The sequence below is a fragment of the Physeter macrocephalus genome, chromosome 3 (assembly GCF_002837175.3).
Source record: "Physeter macrocephalus isolate SW-GA chromosome 3, ASM283717v5, whole genome shotgun sequence".
Classification (NCBI taxonomy): Eukaryota; Metazoa; Chordata; class Mammalia; order Artiodactyla; family Physeteridae; genus Physeter; species Physeter macrocephalus.
This window is the reverse complement of record NC_041216.1, coordinates 19,653,994-19,673,889: the sequence shown is the minus strand read 5'-3', so window position 1 is coordinate 19,673,889 and position 19,896 is coordinate 19,653,994. Positions and strand designations below refer to the sequence as shown.

General features: G+C 53.2%; 1 protein-coding gene across 3 annotated transcripts in view; it reads left to right on the top strand.

Moving 5' to 3' along the window:
- PAX7 (paired box 7) overlaps positions 1-11,748 on the top strand; it is a 102,389-nt gene extending 90,641 nt beyond the window's left edge. For 2 of the 3 annotated variants that reach the window (XM_007104609.3, XM_007104608.3), the window contains exons 8-9: positions 4,004-4,250; positions 11,375-11,748. In XM_007104609.3, coding sequence (XP_007104671.1) covers positions 4,004-4,250; positions 11,375-11,490 — 363 coding nt within the window. In that variant the 3' untranslated portion in view covers positions 11,491-11,748. Of the gene's footprint in view, positions 1-3,956; positions 4,251-11,374 lie in introns of all 3 variants that reach the window. The other variant, XM_007104607.3, reaches the window with a different exon arrangement.
- Positions 11,749-19,896: the final 8,148 nt, after the last annotated feature.

Sequence of the window (19,896 nt, the reverse complement as noted above, 5' to 3'; positions counted from 1 at the left end):
CTTCCCGGACCGGGGCACGAACCCGTGTCCCCTGCATTGGCAGGCGGACTCTCAACCACCGCGCCACCAGGGAAGCCCCCACCTCTCTTTAGATGGGTCCAAGCCCATCGGCTTGGAAGTGGTCATGCCTTGAGACAGGGGTTGGATGCAAGGGAAGCCCTTTGATCCCCAGGCCTCCAGGCACTCGGGAAGAGAGCAGGCAGATGCTGCACGTCCCCCATTCACACCTATCCCAGATGTGGATTTGATTTGATGTTCCAGGGCAAATCCCATTGAACAAATCCCATCACGGGGAGAGCTCCCTGGGCCTGAGCTGATTCTGAGCTGTCTGTTAATGACCCAGGGTCCAAGCCCCCCAAGCCACTGGGCACCACATGAGCTCCTTCTGACAAAGCATTCCAGGAAGTCTTGCAGCTCCGAGGCTCTTCAGTCTTATCGTTGACCTTCTTGCTATGTCTCAAACCTGCTGGGCGTGTTCCAACCTCAGGGCCTTTGCACTTGCTGACTCTTCTGCCTGGAAAACTCTCTGCTCTGTCTTCCCTTGGCTGGTTCTTTTTGGTCTTGCTGAATCTCACCTCTCTGGGGAGGTCTTGCCTGACTACTCCACATCCTCTATTTTCCTTCCATAGCGTTTATCAGTATCATAAATTATATCTTTTGCTCATTTATTTGTTGTCAGCCTCCTTCACTCGACTGGCAGCTCCAGGAGGTCGTGGAGCTGCTACTGTTTATTACTGTATCTCAGTGCCTGGCTTAGTGTCTGGCACATATTAGGTGCTCAATAAATATTTGCTAAGTGAATATGCATGAATTCAACAGGATTTTCTGAGCTTATAGTATGTAGCAGGTACAATGTAGGCACTGAGGCTGCAATGATGGATGAAACACAGTTCCATCCTGCCCTCAAAGAGCTTACAGTCCAGCCCTATCTCTAGCCTGGCACATAGTAGCAGTCTGTGAAACGTTTGATCAATGAATAAGTGAATGAATGAAGGATGTCTTCAGGAAACACTATATGGTTTGGGATAGCTGGGCCATAAAGTGCAAGGTAGGAATGGGTGGGAGGAGTTGGGACAGGCAGGTAGAGGTCCAGTCACAAGAAGCCTTTGCCCTGTTTATCTGGGAGGTAGGAGGAGCCACGGATAATTCAAGCCATGACGTCAGATTTGGTGGCGGTTGTCTATAGGGCTCTGCCTTGCAGGATGAGTACTGGGTCTATGCACAGCTCCCAGCCCATCCCCCAAAGCACCCATCTCCTCCCCCTAACCGCTCCCGCTTTGTCCCCTCCATCCCATCCTTTCTGGGGGTGGCATCTGGGTGCTGTGCAGGAGATAAGGATTAAACTGGGGTCTCACCAGAGCTGACAAACCCTGACAAGAGTCTCCCAGCCCCACAATCGTCGTTTTGAAGGAAGAGAAATGGGGGCCTGTGTGTTTTCCCTGAGCCTCTAAGTTTATTCCCGGGGCCCAGGCCTCCTTGAAGGGAAGAGCAGGGTTAGTGTTTTTATGGGGTAGGGAATGAGATGATGGTGATTTTCTTAATTTAGATGGAAGGTGAGGTCTAGATTGGGAGCCTGACAGGCAACCTGGAAGAGAATCGGGTCTCCTAACCCCAGGGCAGCGTGAGATTCCTGAGTACCGCGCCCACCCCCAGCCAGGCCCACCAAACACACACACCAGCAAATTCCTCAGACCCAGGACCCCATCTCAACAGTCAGAGAGCAACAAACCCAGCTCAGCGGTGTCAGACGTCCTCACACACCACCCCCTTCACCGGGTCCCTCTCACCAGCACCCCAGCACCCCTGGGTGGACCCTGCCACGAGAGAGGCCTCGGAAGTATGTTCAACAGAGAGTGAGTTTGGGAGAACTCAGCTCCCTAAAAACACGCAAACTAGTCCAGGTGTCTCCTTCTGCCAGACCCATCCCCGTGTGTCTTTGCCATCTCACTGGGTTGACACCCCATGAAGTCCCACCTAAACCCCACCAGCTGCGGTGGAGACAAAGTCCGGCCCCAGCGGGCCTGGTGCCCTTGACTTTGGCTCTGGGAGAGGGTGGAGAAAGAAAGGACAGAGGAGGGGTGAGCCCCAGGGCTGAGGGGAGCATTCTGGGTACATTGTGGGAAGAGTCAGGGGGAGGCTGTGCTCATGGCATTCCGGAGGAACCAGGCCCCCCAGGGGTGAGGGACCCCACCGCACACCCCCACCAACAGCTGCCAGGGAACAAACATCTGGAGTGAGAACCCCTACCGTGGTTAAAACCCATCTTGGAGAGTCAGACTTGCCATTATCAGGGGAGTGGGGTCAGGCCTGGACTGCACCCGGGCAGACCTGCTGTGAGATCCGGGGAAGCCACAGCCCTTCGCTGGCCTCAGTTTCTCCATCCGAGAAATGGGCCTCATGGCTCCACCCCACACCTCTCTGCAGGGCTCTGCACCGGGAGAGTCACACGAGTCTGTTGCTAAGAGGAGGGAAAGGTAAGGAGAAGGGGGAGAGGAGGATTCGAGGATCTGGGGCTGCTGATACCTGAGCGCTTCCCCCCCACACAGCCCGTCTCAACCACCCAGCCGCACTCTAAGGGTGGGGACGGTCACAGGGGTTACAGGTCACCCCTGGCAGCTGCACAGCCAGTAAGTGGAGGAGCTCAGTGTCTGCCCCTGGCCTGAGGATTCCACATCCATGCCCTCCACCCCGCCCATGCCTCATGCCTGTGGCAGGGATGGGTCAAAAATGGGAAGGTGAAAATTTTCACAAGGTGTCTAGTTGGCAAAAAGATCATTGCTCCAATGCCCGAAGCCTGCTTTCTCCCCAGGGGGCCGGGTGGGGACATCAGAGAGCACACACCGTGTGCCCAGCATGGATTGCAGCATGGCCCTTCAGCTCCGTGCTGAGCAGATTATCAGCAAGACTGACCACCCCGGCCCTAGGGCCTCCCTCCCCATAAAGGGTGGCGTTACCAGGAGCTCATCAGGATCCCAGACCCTGCAGGTCAGGTCCACAGGGGCTGCCTCTCCATCCCCCTCATCTCTCCTGGATTGACCAGGATGCCCCACCTGCCCCTCACCCCGCCTGCACCTGCTGCCTGCGCCTCCTTTCCCACTCTCTCTCCAGTAGCTGGGCCACCGGGATGCCTGCGTGCCCTCTGGGCTCCCACAGCCCCCTCTGCTGCCTCTACCATGCTCCTCCTCGCTCCATATCCTGATGATCTGTTGCTAGTTGCCACCCCCACCAGAGCCAGAGACTCCTCCGGTCAGGGACCATGGCTCTTCATCCTGTGAAGTCCCAGGGCCCGGCCTGAGGCCTAGAGCCATAGTCATCATAATGCATGTTTGTTGAATGAATAAGCGAACACACCAATGAACCAACACCAGGTTTTTCAGCTGGGTTTCTAGAGACAAGCCTCACCCTGTCAGCTGGGATTGCCAGCCCTGATGGTGAGTTCCTGTTTGCTAAACCAGGCCAAGCAGGAAGGGGGTGATGGTCACAGACATCCGGGAGCTGCCAGAATCAATGCTCTTTGAAAGCATTGGCCATGTAGGGGCAGAAGCTCGAAGTCGAGAGCATAGTAGGCCTAGCACAGGATGGGGGAGTAAAGCTGGACAGATCCAGAGGCTTCAACCTTTGCAACCCCGTCTGACGGGAGAGACATCATTAGCTGGTTCAGTCATTCAGTCATTCAGCAGACAGAAATAAGGTGCCCCTCAGAGCCAGGCCCAGGAATAGAGAGGGGAACTATGCCCGCCCTGTCCCCAAAAGCTCTCAGTGGAGGGAGGCTCCATGGGCCAGGACCTGACCGGAGAAACCTCTAACCGTCTTACCCACGAAGGCAAGCCGGCCAGGTAAATGGAGGATCTCAAGGCTGCAGGGACCTCAAGGGAGCAACTCCAGCAAAGGCCTGTCTAAGGCCAGCCTGGCGTCTGCCCTGCTCACGCTCGCGTCCGCCAGGTCCTCCCTCCGAGCCCCCCACGCCTGCCGTGGCGCCGGCACTGACGGTCTCTCCCCGCAGGTGATGAGCATACTGAGCAACCCCAGCGCGGTGCCGCCGCAGCCCCAGGCCGACTTCTCCATCTCTCCGCTGCACGGCGGCCTGGACTCTGCCACCTCCATCTCGGCCAGCTGCAGCCAGCGGGCTGACTCCATCAAGCCGGGAGACAGCCTGCCCACCTCCCAGTCCTACTGCCCGCCCACCTACAGCACCACCGGCTACAGCGTGGACCCCGTGGCTGGCTACCAGTACGGCCAGTATGGCCAGAGTGAGTGCCTGGCGCCCTGGGCGTCCCCCTCCCTCTCCCTGCCCTGCCCGCCTCCAAGGACCTCCCGCTTATTTGTAGAGAACAGCAAGGTGGCGCTGGGGTGCTGGTGCCCATTTCATAGGCGAGGAGATTGAGCTCCGAGAAGGCGGAACGGCTGTCCTAAGATGACGCTGAGACGCTACCACGGTCTTAGCGCCGCGCTGCCCCATAGGGACGTAATAGGAGCCACCAACGTCATTAAAACTCCCTAGTACCCACGTTTTACAAGTGGAATGATTTTTACCAACATTTTTTTACGTAACCCAGTATGTCCAAGAGGTAATCATTTCGATGTGTAATCCGTACAAAATTAGTAATAAGGGTTTTTTTACGTTCTTCTTTTCATACACTGTCTCTGAAATCCAGCCTCTTTTCGTTCAGATGCTGTTTTCACTGGAAATACTTGATCTGCATTTAAGCTGCATCAAATTTACAACTGAGGAGGTAGATTTACACACCCAAGTTGTTCCAAATATACTGAGAAGTTTCCCAACCACTAAGTTAAAGCAAATTTCAGTTTTTAAATTTAAGTTGGATTAAATGAAATCAAAAGGTAACATTCAGTTCCCCGGTTGCCCCAGGCACATTTCAAGGGCGCCCAGAGAGCCACGTGTGCAGGTGGCGGCCGTGTCAGGCAAGCCGCCGCCGCGTGAGAGATCCTGCCCCTTTCTCCCCGCCCCAGCCCCGCTATAGGGCAAAGCAGTAGCTTGAGTTCTCTCCCCTGCCCCCATCCTCAGCCTTGGTTTCCCCAAACCGTGAGCTGGTCTCAGGTGCCCATCCCAGCTGCCACACCCTTGGCACCTGGCCTGGGGGCAGAGACGGCAGACCCTCAGACCAAAGGCTGCAAAAGGTAGGCTGCGTCACAGCCTCCAGCTGGACAGGGATGGACGGACGGATGGGGCAGCAGCAGGGCCGGGCGGTCAAGACAGCCCGGGGAGTCGAGGTCACAGGCTGCTCCTCCTGCCCCGCCCCCGGCAAAGGTGTCACCTGCTGGTGTCAAACCAATCAGAAGGGCATGTGACAAGAGAGTGTGACCTTCCAGCCCCAGGGCTTCTCTGGGCTTCTGTGCCCTCACGGTAGCCCTGACCCGCCCCGCTGACCTCTGCTTCCTAAGCCCACACCCACCCACCCCTCCTCACGCAGCCTTGGCCTCCATGGCTAAATGAGGGCCAGCTGTGCCGGCCTCCGCCTCCCAGCCGTGTTCGCAGCCCCTTCCCTGTATATGTGCGTGTTCACATACGTGTATCTGGGCGAGTGCGAATACATGCGTCACGGATACCTTACAGTTTGTGTGTGTGTGTGTGTGTGTGTGTGTATGTGTGTGTGGGGGGGGGTTTCGGCATGCACGTGTAAGTGCACACATCTTGCGTATAGGTGAGTACGTTTACATGTATATATGTGAATGTGTGAGTGGCACATGTGGGTATACGTGTATATGACACACGTGTGTGAGTATAAATGAGCATATCATGTGCACGTGGTTGCATGTGGGTTTGTATGTGAACACTCCTGCACACATTTGGTCATGTGAGTATATGTGGCTACAACACATATGCATGTGTGTTGAAGTGTGTACATGTGGCTCAGCGTCTATGTAGGTGCCTGTGTTTGACCTACGTCGCTATGTGGAATGTATAACAAATATGTGGGCATGTGTGTAGGGGTGTGTGTAAGTGTACGAATATGTGTGGCAGTATGTACATGTGTGTTCAGCAGGTACATACGCTGGAGTGTGTAAGCGTGTGTATTGGGGAGCATGTGTGTGTGCAGAGTGTACATACGGGTGTGGGTCTGCTTGAGTGTGTGCATAGGTGTGGCTGTGTGTACTGGTGTCCAGTTGTGCATCTGGGTGTGAACACATGACTCTGTCTGTGTGTATAACTGTGTCTGCGTGAATGTGTGTGCATGGGGTCATAGAACACACATGTGCCTGTGTGTCTGAGAGCAGGGTGCCTACATGTGCACGGGAGTGTTTCCAGAGGGGCCAGGGTGACCCCCTGCCCCAGCCCGTGTTCCCGGGCACGGAGCGGGACACACATGCTCTTGATAAAGAGTTTAGAGCAGCTCCAGTGACGGCGGCGGCGGCAGCCCTGGCCTGGGGCAGGCGTTAGTCACACCCGGAGCCCTGTGCCCCACTCCAGGGGCGCCTGCCCAACTCGGAAATAAAATTAACCCCAAAGTCAGCACGGGGGCCGCGAAGGAGGGGGGATCAAAAGGAAAAGCGCCCAGGAGGCGAGAAAGGAGTTTTGTTCCCCTTTGCTGGGGAAAAGCTGGCCAGTGATTTCCTCCCCTGTCCCCTCTCACCCTCCCACTCACCCCCCCATCCTCCCTCCGGCTCCCCCTCCTCCCACTCACTCCCCCTCTAGCTCCACCCTTGCTCCCCTGGCTCCTCCAAGGTCGCTCAGAGCGCCTCCTGGGCCACCTTCTCCTGCCCCCCAGCTCAGACCCCATGTCCCTCCACCCACCCCACAGAGGCTCCAGGGGCGGGCTGGGAGGGGTCTGAGGGAGAGTCTGCCCCTCCACCACCACGGTGTGGGCAAGTCACCTGCCTCTCTGAGCCTCAGTTTTGCCATCTGTGAAATGGGGGCCCAGGGCTTAGACCCCATCGTCTTGATGTTTTCCCCTGGTACCATCCCCCTCACCTTTGACATCCTGGGACAGCCCAGGGACGCACGGTGTCCCCACCGACCACTGCCCCATGGTCACGGGGGGCCGAACCCACCAATGACTGGGCTCCCACAGCCCACGTGCGAGAGCCTCATGTTCCAAGCCGTGCTGTGTGTGCCCAGGGCCGCCTGTCATCTTCTCACATCTGTCCCATGCACGAGGTTAGCCCACTGGGCACTGGGCGAAATGCATGTTCCTCATTTCGCGTAATCCTCAAAAATCCCAGGTTATTTGCCCTCAGGTTACAGATGCAAAAGCTATGGCTCAGAGAGACTAGGAACTTTCCCCAAGGCCACACAGAAAGCGAATGATGGACTCCAGGTCATCTAACTTCAAACCTAGTTCTCTTTGGGCCAGACCACAAACCTGTATAAGATCCTGAGTAATGATGCACACCTTGACCCACCTGGGTGTGGATCCATGTGCACAGCTTCACGTGCACCTCTGCATGGACAGAGATTTACTCCTTTGTGGGTATTCACTAATGTGTGTCTAAACATAGCTTCAAGGTAGAGCTATACAAGATGTATGTGTTTAAAGGAAGGAGAAATGATGGTTTCTTGAGCATCTACTATGGGTCTGGCATTCCATCCTGACGGCCACCCTGTGCAGGGTGTAGGATTATGCCCATGGGGCAGATGAGGAGATGGGCTGCCTGAGATCACCCGGTGGTAGGTATCGACGTGCACACGGCCACACCTTTAGCCACGGAAAGCATCACTTTCAGGTGTGCCTGGAGTCACGTGGGCCAAACTCTTAAGCAGCAGAGTCCACCTCCTCTTCCCGGGCCTCTCGTCTTCCCAGGGACACCTTCACACCTTCCTTTCCTGCTCCCTGCCGTCGTCCATCCATCCGTCTCTCCCCGTCCCTAAAGGGGGTGGGGGCGGGGGGCAGAGACGGGGCACATGGCAGATTAATATGGCCCTGGTGTTCCCAGAGGCCAGGGCCATACTAATGATGGGGCTGATAGAACGCAGAAGTGTGAAAAGAATTTTAATAGATCTGACAAGTCTAATAAGAATTTGTGTCTAGAAGGGTCCTCCTCTGGGGCCGCGGGCTGACGAGACGCTGACGGCTGAGATTTGTTTACTGGTTGTGGCATCGCTGCCACCTCTCCTGCCAACTCCCGATTAATCTCATTTGAGCCATTTAGAGCCCAGGCTCAGGCGCGAGGCAAAGGAGGGGAGATGCAGAGAGACAGAAGGACAGGAAGGGCCATTGACAGAGGCCATAATGAGAAATGTCACAGCCCTGCCCCTCGCCGGACCCCGGCTTGACCCCAGGGAGAGGCAGACTCTGCGGGATGACGGGTGCCTTTGAAGTAGGCTGGGTCGTAGGTAAATTTTGGCTTGGTGTTTCCTTGCTCATCTTGACAACAAGCACCTACTGTGCGCAGGGCCGTGGCTGGTGACAGGGAGAGGCTAAAGAGGAAGAGACAGAGAGGCCAGAGGCACAAGCAGGACAGATTCAGGCTCCTCCAGCTCACGTGCCGTGCGCGTGCCTCTGGGCCAGCCATCTTTCTGAGCCTCGGTTTCCATGTTTGTAAAATGGGAACGACCGTATCTAAAGCATGGGACTGTTGAAAGAATCAGATGAGATTTTGTCCGCCTAGTACCTAGTGGTTCCCATCCATCATTGTTATTCAAAGCCAGACGTTTCTGCCCCACCTGCAGGAAGAGCTGTGCCCTTAGGCAAGTCACTTACATTTCCTGAAGTAGAAGATGGGGCCATTGCAGGCTTTGGGGTATAGAGTGTTCCATACCCTCTGAAGTGCTGTACACGAACAAGGGTGATGCTATAGGAGGCTGCTGGGTGGGGCTGGTGGGGGGTGATTAGCAGCTGGCATCAGACTGCCTGCATTTGAATTATGATTCCATAATTTAGGAGCCCTGGGATCTTTCAAGTTATGCAGTCTCTCAGGGCAGGGCCTCAGTTTTGTCATATGCAAAATGGGATGATAATAATAATACCAGCCTCATAGAGTGGTTGTGAGAATTTTAAATGAGACGATGCACATAAAGTGCTTAAAACAGGACGGGCAGAGAGCCAGCTCTGGGGAAATGTTAGCTTCCCCTCCTCCCCTTCCTATTATCACCCTGACGGTGAGGCCTCCTCGTGGGCAGGACCTGGAGCCCAGATGAAACTGGCTCCAAGTAGCTGAGATGGTGTGGCCACAGCTGCCGGGTCCCCCTGAGGCCAGAGATGGGAGATTTTCCCACCCTCCCCCAGAGTAAGGGCCAGATCCAAGGCAGGGCAAGGCAGGCCACCACCGCTCTGTCCTACCTGCTGGGAGCCTGGAGGCTGAATGACCTCAGAGGCAGCACCCAAGGGGCCCAATTCAGGCCCTAGAGCCTGGGAAGCTGAGGGGCACAGGGTCCAGACACTCCAGAAAGACCCCAGGGCTCTTGCACATCCTTTAGGAATCTAGGAGGCCATGCCCTGAGCCCTCTGTGCCTGGCATCTTAAAGCCCATTATCTCATTTGATTCTCATAACAGCCCTTGAGGAGGCTGGAATTTGTTCTCCCCATTTTACAGACAAGGAAACGGGGCTGGAGAGGCAAAGTGATTTGCCCAAAGCCACATGAGCAGGAGGTAACTGGGCCTCTGAATTGCCCCATTCATTGTTCCTTTCCTTCTTGCCACCATTAAAGGGCATGTCTGCTTACTAAGCCCCAATCCCAGGGGCCCACATCTATCCAACTCACTATGTGCCAGGCACAGTACTAGCTAACCACTTTATATACATTTTCTCATTTAATCCCAATTACCCTTCAGCCTAGGTGCTATCATTATCTTCCAAGGAAACTGAGGCTTGGAAAGGTGAGATGGTATGTCCCAAATCACACACTGAGAGTTGACAGGAGCGGAGTTTGCATCTAGGTCATTTGAGCCCCTAGGCAATACAGCCTCCCGGAGCTCCATTATTTTCTGGATTTTTTTTTTTTTTTTTTTTTTTGGCCATGCCGGGTGGCATGCGGGGTCTTAGTTCCCCAGCCAGGGATTGAACCTGAGCCCCCTGCAGTGGAAGCGTGGAGTCTTAACCACTGGACCACCAGGGAAGTCCCACTGGAGCTCAATTATTGATACAGTCCATCTCACCTCCCCTGTTGCCCTCCAGCCATGCCCATCACCTCCTGACTCTACCCACCCATCCTAGGCAGGAGCCCCCAACTTTGGGGAGACATGTGTAGTGTTACAGGGCCCCTCAGTGGGCAAGTGACAGAGAGGGTGTTGGGCCAGGCCTCGTGATTCCTACTGTAGTCCCCTCTCCATCTTCCTCTCTCCTCTGGATCCGAGGGGTCCAGGGGGTTGGATTGACCACAGCCACCGATTCTTCTTTGGGAGGTGGCATCTCTGTGCCTTTCAGGAGGCCTTGGTCACATGCCAGTCAAGTCATTCGGTCAGGAATGATTTCTGCTGCAGCCCCAGGCAGGCACAATTAGGACCGTCAAGACAGAACACACGTAGACATGCCTGCACACACACACACGCACTCACCCGGACACAGGGACCTGGCTTAGGTAGAACTCACCTGTGCAGTTACCTGTACATGCACAGGTGTTCCCACTGTTTTTCTACACATGCAGGTGCACACCGCTCACCCACATCTGTGCACACGTACATGTGCACGTATTGTTCGTGCCCATTACGACATCCCGGAGATTCTTGTTTCCATGGTTCACCACACGCAAGTACACACCCTCAGACTCTCATCCCTCTCCTCTGGGTGACCAGAAATGACAAGGCTGAAGGTCTCAACTCCCTGCATTACAGGCTCCTAGCTCCTCCTTCTGCGTGGACCCCTCAGCCCCCCAGCAAAATCTCCTTTGATTTTTGAGTACGAGGTCTTGCTTTGCCTCATCCATGAGCTGGGCTTAGGGTCCAAAACAGGCAGAAGGACCTTGCCCTCATTACTACCTGGATGCCAGGGGACTCACTGGATGCCCCCCAGAGCGGGGATAGGTGGAGACATGTTGGAAAGAGGAACTAATTCTGCACGAAACCATGTGATACCCTCTGTACTTCCCTACAGAATGCACGAAAGAGCTGGGTAAATAATGTGTTAAGCAAATATGTGCTGAATGATTGGAGAGGAAGTGAGAGAAAGAGCTTGATGAAGAGAGGGATGGATGGATGGGTGGATGGGTGGATGTATGGATGAACAGATGGTTAGACAAGGAGTGGATGGACAAACTGATGAATGGATAAATGGATGGACAATGCATAGATGGATAAATATATGATTGGATAGATGGATGGATGGATGGATAAATTAATGAATGAATAAATGGATGGAGAGATGGGTGGATGGATAGATGGATATATGGATGGATGGATGGATGGATGGATGTGGGGCGGATTGAATAATAGGTAAAAAGAACCTCAATTTCTAGGAGTTTATCTTTTTTTTTTCCAGCTGCTGTTGATTACCTGGCCAAAAACGTGAGCCTCTCCACACAGCGTCGCATGAAGCTCGGGGAGCACTCGGCTGTGCTGGGACTCCTGCCTGTGGAAACTGGCCAGGCCTACTAGGGCCCCTGGGGCGACTTGCCCCAGCCCAAGTCCCAGCCTAACCCTTACTGATCCCTGAGCCTCCCAGACTCAGTCCCTTCATTGCCCTGGGGTCCCAGGAGGCCAGGAAAGGAGCCCATTCCCTTCTCATGGCCAGCGCTCTGGAGACGAACAGCCCATCCACCATTTGCCTGTGATTAGGGACCTGGAGTGACCCCCTTGGAGTCTACTCCCTCACTGTCCCCTCCCAGGAGGGTCTCTGGTCAGCCTGCAGTTTTCCCCCAGCCACATCCTGTCGTGGCCTCTGTGCCATTTCAGACACAGAGATCACAGCTCACCCTGAATAGAGTACCTTGAGCACCCAAAGGAGGTTGATGTCTGGGATGGCGTCCCAGAGCCCTTTGGACCCAACTCCAGTTGGTCCCCTGGCCAGAGGACGAGGTGGAGCTCACAGGCCCGCTCTTGGCTGGGAGTGCTGGGACCCGGCCCTCCCGGGTGGGTCTCCAGCTCAGGGCCAGAACCTCAGCCATTCCTCCTCTGGCTGGGACTTTAGCAAAAGGGGGGACCCTAGCCCTGGGGCATTCCCAGGGAATCACCCAGGAATTCCGAGGACTTCAGGACCCTCTCCACACACCTCTGCTGGGTGGAGGGGGGAATCTAGCCCAGGCAGGGGGACTGGGACCACCAGGAACAGGCTTCGCCAGGGGGCGGGGCCATGTGGGTGGGGCTTGTCGGCAGTGGGCCAGCCAGGGTACCAGGACCCAAGCCAGGCATCCGGGAGCAGCTTTGGGCTCTTAGACTGAAGTCCCAGTTCCAATTTTGCCCACCCCCACTTAGGGCCTGGGGAGCCCACAGAACCTCCAGTTTTCTCATTCACTGAATCAGATGGCAGGGGGAGAGGATCAAGTCTTGAGGACACATAGGTGAAGAGGCAGGCTCAGAAGGGGTTTCTGTAACTGGGGCCCCTCTGCCTGTGGGTCGCAAACCTTTGTTGCCAAAGGCTTCGGCTCTATGCCTCCAAGTCCACAGCCCATGGAGCTTCGATTTCTCACAGAGCCTCCCTCAGAGACCCAGGCCTATCCCCTGCATGCCCTACCCTCTAGGAATGGGGCCTCCATCTGTCCGGGAGTCCCTTTAAGCTGCTGGGGGTGCAGAGAGCTTCCCTTGGAGCTCTGGAGGAGGGTTCTTGGATCATCAGGGACTGCTTGCCCCACAGACAAGACCACAGATTCTCCTTGGCATCTGGGGGGGGCATGTCCCTGTCCCACCCAGAGGTGCATCTTTCAGTGTTGACACATTCCCAGCCAAGATGCCTCTGTCTTCTGATCCAGCACAGCTGGGTGCAGAGATGTGGCCAATCTTTGAGCCACCACCCCTGGGCAGAGGGGGACACCAAAGGTTCTGGAGAAGAGGGCAAAGTTGCCTTCCTTGGCCACTCCAGTTGCTCTCCCAAGCTCCCCTCTCTTTACAAGTTGAGACCTTTGGGGAATGGTTCCAGCCCCTGACTGCGGCCTCCCTTGAACTTTTCACCACCTTCACCTGTTGAGCAAAATTATATTCGTCTTCTCCATCGCCATCATTATAATCTACACTTAGATCACCTGTATCAAGTGTTGCTGGGTCAAAGGCACTTGAGATGGGAGACACAGCACTGAACCCACGAAGACCGGACCAAATCGCTTGGCCCTACCTGGGCACCTGAGGCCACCTCTTTGCTCAACCCATGCCTCTTGCCCTCAGCCAACAAGACACTCCCGGAGGGAAGGGCTGCTGCTTTGAGAATCAACCTGAGTTCCTCCCTACTGGGGAGCTGGGTTGGCAAGATACTAGGACACTTTCCTGCATGGACATCACCTCTGTGACAAATGCTCACCTGCTTCTCATCTTCAGACTCAGTAATATCAAGCCTGTCCTGGACCATGACCAAGGTGGCTTGTATCTCTGGTTTTGAGGAACCTATTATTAATTGGGGACGAACAGACTCTTTGGTAGCCGCGGACACCCAGACACGTGTGGCCCATCAAGTTCAGCCAAGGTTTCAGTGGGAGCATCCATGGCAGGAGACTTTGGGTTCTTCACGCTCTGGACAAAAAGGAAGGGCGTATTGTGTCTTGGTGACCCGGTCCATGCTTCTTAGCTGTCACAGCCAGGAAGCAGTTCTTCCTTAAGATCAACCACAATCTTCATCCACATTCCTTAAATGGTCAATCTTTCCCCCTGGAGGCCTGTCTCAGAAATCCTTTGAGCCTCCTTAGGTTACCCAGGAGCAGGGATCTCAGGCAGGTGACATCAAAACCACCCAGCCCTACCCCCAAGAAGTGACATTCCAATGCTAGGACCAATGACAAGTATCTGCCCCCCCATGGCGAAATGGGAATAAACCAAATGATTTCTCATTACGCCCACTTGGGAGTTCTCCCAAGCCACCATCTTGGTAGAAAATGGGTCTTATTCCCCCAGGGGCTCCACCCTCCTCAGAAAGAGACCCTGACCCTGACAGGTTTTCCTAAAACCCAGTGTATTAATGTGTCTAGCCAACTCAGTCTATAAAATTCAGTCTTGTGTTGGCAGCTTGCAACTTCACCAGAAAGATGATATTGGATGAGAGTTACAAGGCCTCAAACTCTTGAGGGTTGACCACAGGCTGAGGAAGAAGGCCTGAATCCCAGTGGCTAGGCCAGTCCGGAAACAATCCCCATCCATCCCTGTAAATAGATTCCATAGCAAAATAAAAGATATTTCCCCCAACTTATCACAAGTAGCTGTTGGTCCTACCTATGGGGGCCCCTCTTCTGAATTCATTGTACATTAGTTGGAAATGTGGTGATGTGCTGTTTGTTTATAGGAAGTTGACTTTATATATATATATATATATATATATATATATATATATATATATACACTAAAAAAGGAACGAAACCCCCCACAGTGCGTGTCGTGCTAGTGCCAGGGACCATCTGTAGGGATATATCTGCATATCGTGTGTTTCAAATTATACATTCCGGGCTCTCTTGGGTTCTTTCATTTTTATTGCTTTGTTTTTCATTTGGTATTTCTCTCTTGCTATTGGAAAAAAAAAAAAAAGAAGTGATATGTAAGAACCAAGCTATGCTTTTATACTCTTACGTTTTCCTTGATTTACATTTGCCGTTCTTTTGCCAGAGGAACATGAAGGAGAAGAGAGATAGAGGAATGAGAGAGAAGGAGAGAAGAATCGAGAGAGGTTTGCCCAGAAGAAAAACGAGGTCAGATTTCCAATCTGACAATGGCTTGAGAACATCGTGGGTCGCAGACATCGATCACTCCACCGAAATTCGATGCTGTTTGAGATGGAACGGGTGAAGAATTCTGAGATTTGGATCCTGGGACTTGGGAAACTCCGGGATGGCCCCAAAAAGACATGCTCTGGGGCCTCTCTCAGGTTGATATTCTCCTCAAGCTCCCAAATGTGCCCTTCACTATTGGATGCTTTTTGAGGTCGACAGATCTTCTCCCCTCCTGCAGAGGCACCAAACCAAGGCCAAATGGGGGGTCCTTCAGCTGCCATCTTGAGATGCTCAGAGACTTCTGTGTATCAAATGCTTTCTCTGCCAGCTCTAACAAGGCCAATCCCCTACCTGGGAACTATCTGCATAGCACTCTAGATCATTCCTTCTTCCTAGTAACTGGTTGCTTCCGTGTTTGACTCACAGCCATTTTCCTCCATGTGGGAGTGAGTGTGTGTGCATGAGAGTGTGAGTGGTGTGTCCGCGTGGGCGTGTGTGGGTGCGAAGGTGTGTGTTTAAATATAATCACACCATAATTTATTCAGCTATATGAAGTAGTAGACTAGAAAGAGAAACTGGCATTCGCTTTAACTACCTGCTTGTAAGCGCTTCCTCTGTAACTCAGGCGTAACTGTTACATATACATTAAAAAGAAATTAAAAGCATCTCCAAGATTCCGTGTACTCAATTGATCGTCATGGTGCAGCTGCCCTTAAAAGAGGCTGGGGGCGGTCAAGAGCTTTGACCTAGTTTAGAGGGTGTGGAGGAGTAAGAACTGCATTTCTCTTGCACCCCACCAGGTCCCCCAGTGCTAAGCAGATGCTGGACACATAGCGAAAGCCTCATCAGTATTTGATTAATGGATGCCATTCTCAAGTATCTCTCTGGGGAAGCCTCAGTTCTCTTCACCAGGACAAATTTTCCTGCCACTAAACTTAGAACCCTCTGTGGTCATGTCCCAGTATAAAAAATTTGGAAGGTGGGAGAGAGCTCAGGAGCTTACCTGTTGCCTTAGAAACAGGGCCTGATGTGGAGATTCTGGGCAGGTGAATTACTGAGGGAAAGCCCTCAAGAAGAATGCATAAGGGAGTAAAGGAAGCAAGATAGGGCAGGGGAAGGAGCTGGCAAAGAGGAGGTCTTACTTGGCGTCTGGCCCCAACCGGATACTGCAGGGAGCGCTGGAGTGTGAATCGTAGCATGGAGTTAGTCTCACCTTAAGACCAGGGGACTCTTGTTGTGCAATTCAGTCATTCATTGGCTGCTGGCTGTCCCTGGGGATGTGGATGGTGGCTAAAGGGCTTATGTGGCTAAGCACCTCTGGTTAAAGTGGCTCCTATGGGCTGAAGGCAGTTCTCCAGAGAAAGGTGTGGAAGTGAGCCCTTAGCAACAACATTCACATCAGTTAGGGGACAGGTGCGCTGGCCCAGTAAAAGGGCCTCTGGAAAGGACCAGCACCATCTACTCCACATGTGTTCCCCTGTCTCTACACCAGGGCACCTGTGTCATTCCAGTGGGTAATCTGAACGGGGCAGCAGCGAGGTGGAGGAGTTCTGGGGAGAAAGTGTACCTGAAACATTGGTAAGGTGGATGGGAAGGAAGGACCTGAGTCCATCCAATCCAGCCAAGTTCTCTTCCCAAGTTCAGACCGATTGGAAGGCTGCCAAGCATCCTTCTCCACATAGAATCCCTGCAGTGTGATGAGCTCTGTACCAGCCCCCTATGGAATCCAGGCTGTTTATGTCAGAACCAGGGCTCCCAACTACGTTTCACCCCAGGTCTCCCTCCCTACCTACCACCCCAACCAAGCAATTGTCATCCAGTAAATCAGGAAGATATGGGGGAGAGTCAAGAACTAGTCAAGTTCTATCCTGACCTCTGCATATGACTCTCTGTGGGTCCTGAGACCATTTTCTTCCCTTCTCAGGCCTTATTTCAGTATACTTTTTAAAAAGCAGGCTAGGGGGCTTCCCTGGTGGCGCAGTGGTTGCGCGTCCGCCTGCCGATGCAGGGGAACCGGGTTCGCGCCCCGGTCGGGGAGGATCCCACGTGCCGCGGAGCGGCTGGGCCCGTGGGCCATGGCCGCTGAGCCTGCGCGTCCGGAGCCTGTGCTCCGCGACGGGAGAGGCCACAGCAGGGGGAGGCCCGCGTACCGCAAAAAAAAAAAAAAAAGCACGCTAGATGATATCTAAGGATCTTCCAGGTTACCGAGACAATAAACTGAGCCAAAGGCTGGTCTTGAAGCAGCCCAGAGAGTGCCCAGGTGGCTTGGAGCTGTGCATCACCGGTGCTAGGGAAGCAACACAATGTGCCGAGTGCTGAGTGTAGGATGCCAAGTTGCTCCAGACACAGACCTGCCCTTGGGGATCCCCAGAGAGTTCTCTGAGCCCCTCTTACGGAGCTTTCCTAAGGAGCCCACTCAACAACCTTTGTTTATAACTCCAAGGAAAGCTGAGAAACATAGTCCCCTGCCCAGGCACGCTACTATCCAGAATAAAGTCAGGCTTCTGTACCTAAGAGAAAAGAGAAGAATGGATATTAATCAGATAAGTGTATCAGTCAGCTACTGCCACAGCAATGCCACATAACATAGCCATCTCTGATCCTGGTCTCATTTGTCAGGCACACCTTATGGTGGCTGAGTGTCACTGCCTTTCCTTGAGAAAATTTACTAGTGAAGGAAAGAGTCTCCTGAGACAGGAGATAAATGGAGCCGTTGAGATGGGGAGGGAAACAGAACAGAGACTGGGGCTTCTGAGTATAATCCTGTCTGTTACAAAGTTAAGTCTAGAATGTCTAGTCCTGCCAAGAATACAGCTTCCAGAACTCTGTCCTGTCCACGCCCCAGGCTGTCACTGACTTACTTGGAGCAGAGAGTCACTCCTGCCCCTGATCATGTAAACAGCTATGGCAGGGAGCAGAGAGTCACTTCCCGGAGGCACCGGGGACAGTGCATCCAAGCCTCCAGTCACCTCCACTCTCTCCCCTGGAATCGGTCAAATGTGCTTTCTCAGGTAAAGCCCTGCCCTTGGTCCCAGGTGCCCTCTGTGTGACTGTAGGCAAAGCCACTTCCCACCATCCTTTGAACAGAGCTAAAGTCTGTCCCACTATATCAGGTTGGAAGGCAGTAACCAACGACCCCAAATCTCGGTGGCTTAAAATACCAAAGGTTTACTTTTTTTCTTGTTCATATTCATGTTCAAGACTCTGATGAGTCAGCCTGATAGAGAACGGGCATTATCTTGAGTGTTACTTGTCGCTGGTACCAGAAGGAAAGAGAGAGGTATTGAATCATGCCCTGCCTCCTAAAGCTTCCACCCAAGTGACACAGGACACTTCTTCTCACCCTCCATTGATGAAGCAAGTCCTATGGCCACATGAACTTGAAAGGGAGCAGGGAGGCATAGTCCACCCTGTGCCTGGGAGGTGGGAGGCAGAACTATTGGAAGCAACCCTCAGGACCACCACCTCCACCTGCCACAGAGGGTTTACGCTAGGATCAAATGGGGCTAAAGATGAGAAAGTGAAAGTAAACACTTCCTTAAGCACCTGCTCTGTGCTCTTCTCCTGGAAGTAGGGAGGGGCAGGGAGTAGCACGAAAAGGACAGACATCGACAGTCTCTGCTCTGCGGGAATGGGTACACGGTCTACGAAGCTTCTGTGATGCGCCCAGGCACACAATTTTTGTCATATCATCAGCATAAAAACATTGTGAGGTGGGGATCTCACCCTTAATGTTTGGGGAAGAAACCAAGTGTCAGAAAGTTAAGATCACTTGCCCAAGCTCACACTCTTTGTTAGTGGAAGAAGCCGAGCTCTCCAAAAGAAGGCTTCCATGTCACATTTCAAAATAATTTAAAAATAAAGTGCAGGAGAGAAAGAGCTGGGGTCTTGTCTGAGGGTGGATGCCCAGGGTCTCTACCCCACAGAAACCAGGGAGGGCTGCCTTCTACCATCTGGCTCAAACGGAGAGTCCTTTCAAGGTCAAAGAGCCCTGCAGGTCTGCCCCTCGTCTGGTGATGAGACAGCACCCAGGCAACGCACAGGTGTCACCAATGCAGTGGCCCCTCCCAGAATCCATAACATATTCATCCTCTGAAAATAGGGGCATGTTGGCTATGAGCTTTAGAGAGATAAGACACGAACATTTATGGCGCCTACTATGTGCCAGGTGATCTTCATCTATTGTTCTAGTTAACCCTCCCAACATCCAGATGAGGTAGGCACCGTGGGTCCCACAGTTCAGGTAAGGAAATGAATCCACAGAAGTGAAGTAACTGTCTCAAAGCCCCCCAACCAGGAGGGGGAGGAGCAGAGATTCAAACCCAGACCTCTCTGGTCCAGTGCCCTGCCCACCATAGCAAGCTGCCTCCCCAGAATGGAAATATGACCTAGGAGGGCAATGCATCTTGAAAAGAAGTGTATCAGCTAGCCATTGCCACGATAATGCTGCGTAATGAGCTGCCTCAAAATCCAGTGGCTTACAACAAGCATTCATTCTCACCTTCACCTGTTGGTAGGTTGACCATGGTCTGGCTAATTTTGGCTTGGATGGTGTGGTAGGCATAACTCTCTGTTCTCCACCAGGACTCCTGCCCCTTGTTGTACATGCCCTACATGGTCCCCTGCCCTTGAATGTGGGTGGGATCTGTGAAGATGATGAGATGGTCACTATCATGACGTGGTTATGTTATCTGGCAAAGGTGATGGGATATTCACTCATGTGGTTACACTACATTACATAAGACTCCATCACAGCACACTGGAGTGAGGTTTTCCTACTGCCTTTAAAGAAATGAGATGCTATGTTATGAGAGGGCCATTGCTAGGATATGAGGTCACCCTCTAGGAGCTGAGAGTGACCCTTGACTGACAGCCAACAAGAAAGTGGGGACTTCAGTCCTACACAAGGAACTGAATTCTGCCAATACCCTGAATGGGCTTGAAAACAGATTCTTTCCCATCAAGCCTTCAGATGAGATCACAGCCCCTGCCAACACCTTGACTTCAGCCTGGTGAGATCCTAAGCAGAGGACCCAGCTATGCTGTGCCCAAATTTCTCACCTACAGAAACTATGAGATAATAAAAGAGTTGCCTTAAGCCATTAAGTTTGTAGTAATTTTTTATGCAACAATAGAAAAATAATACAGATGGGCAGCTGGG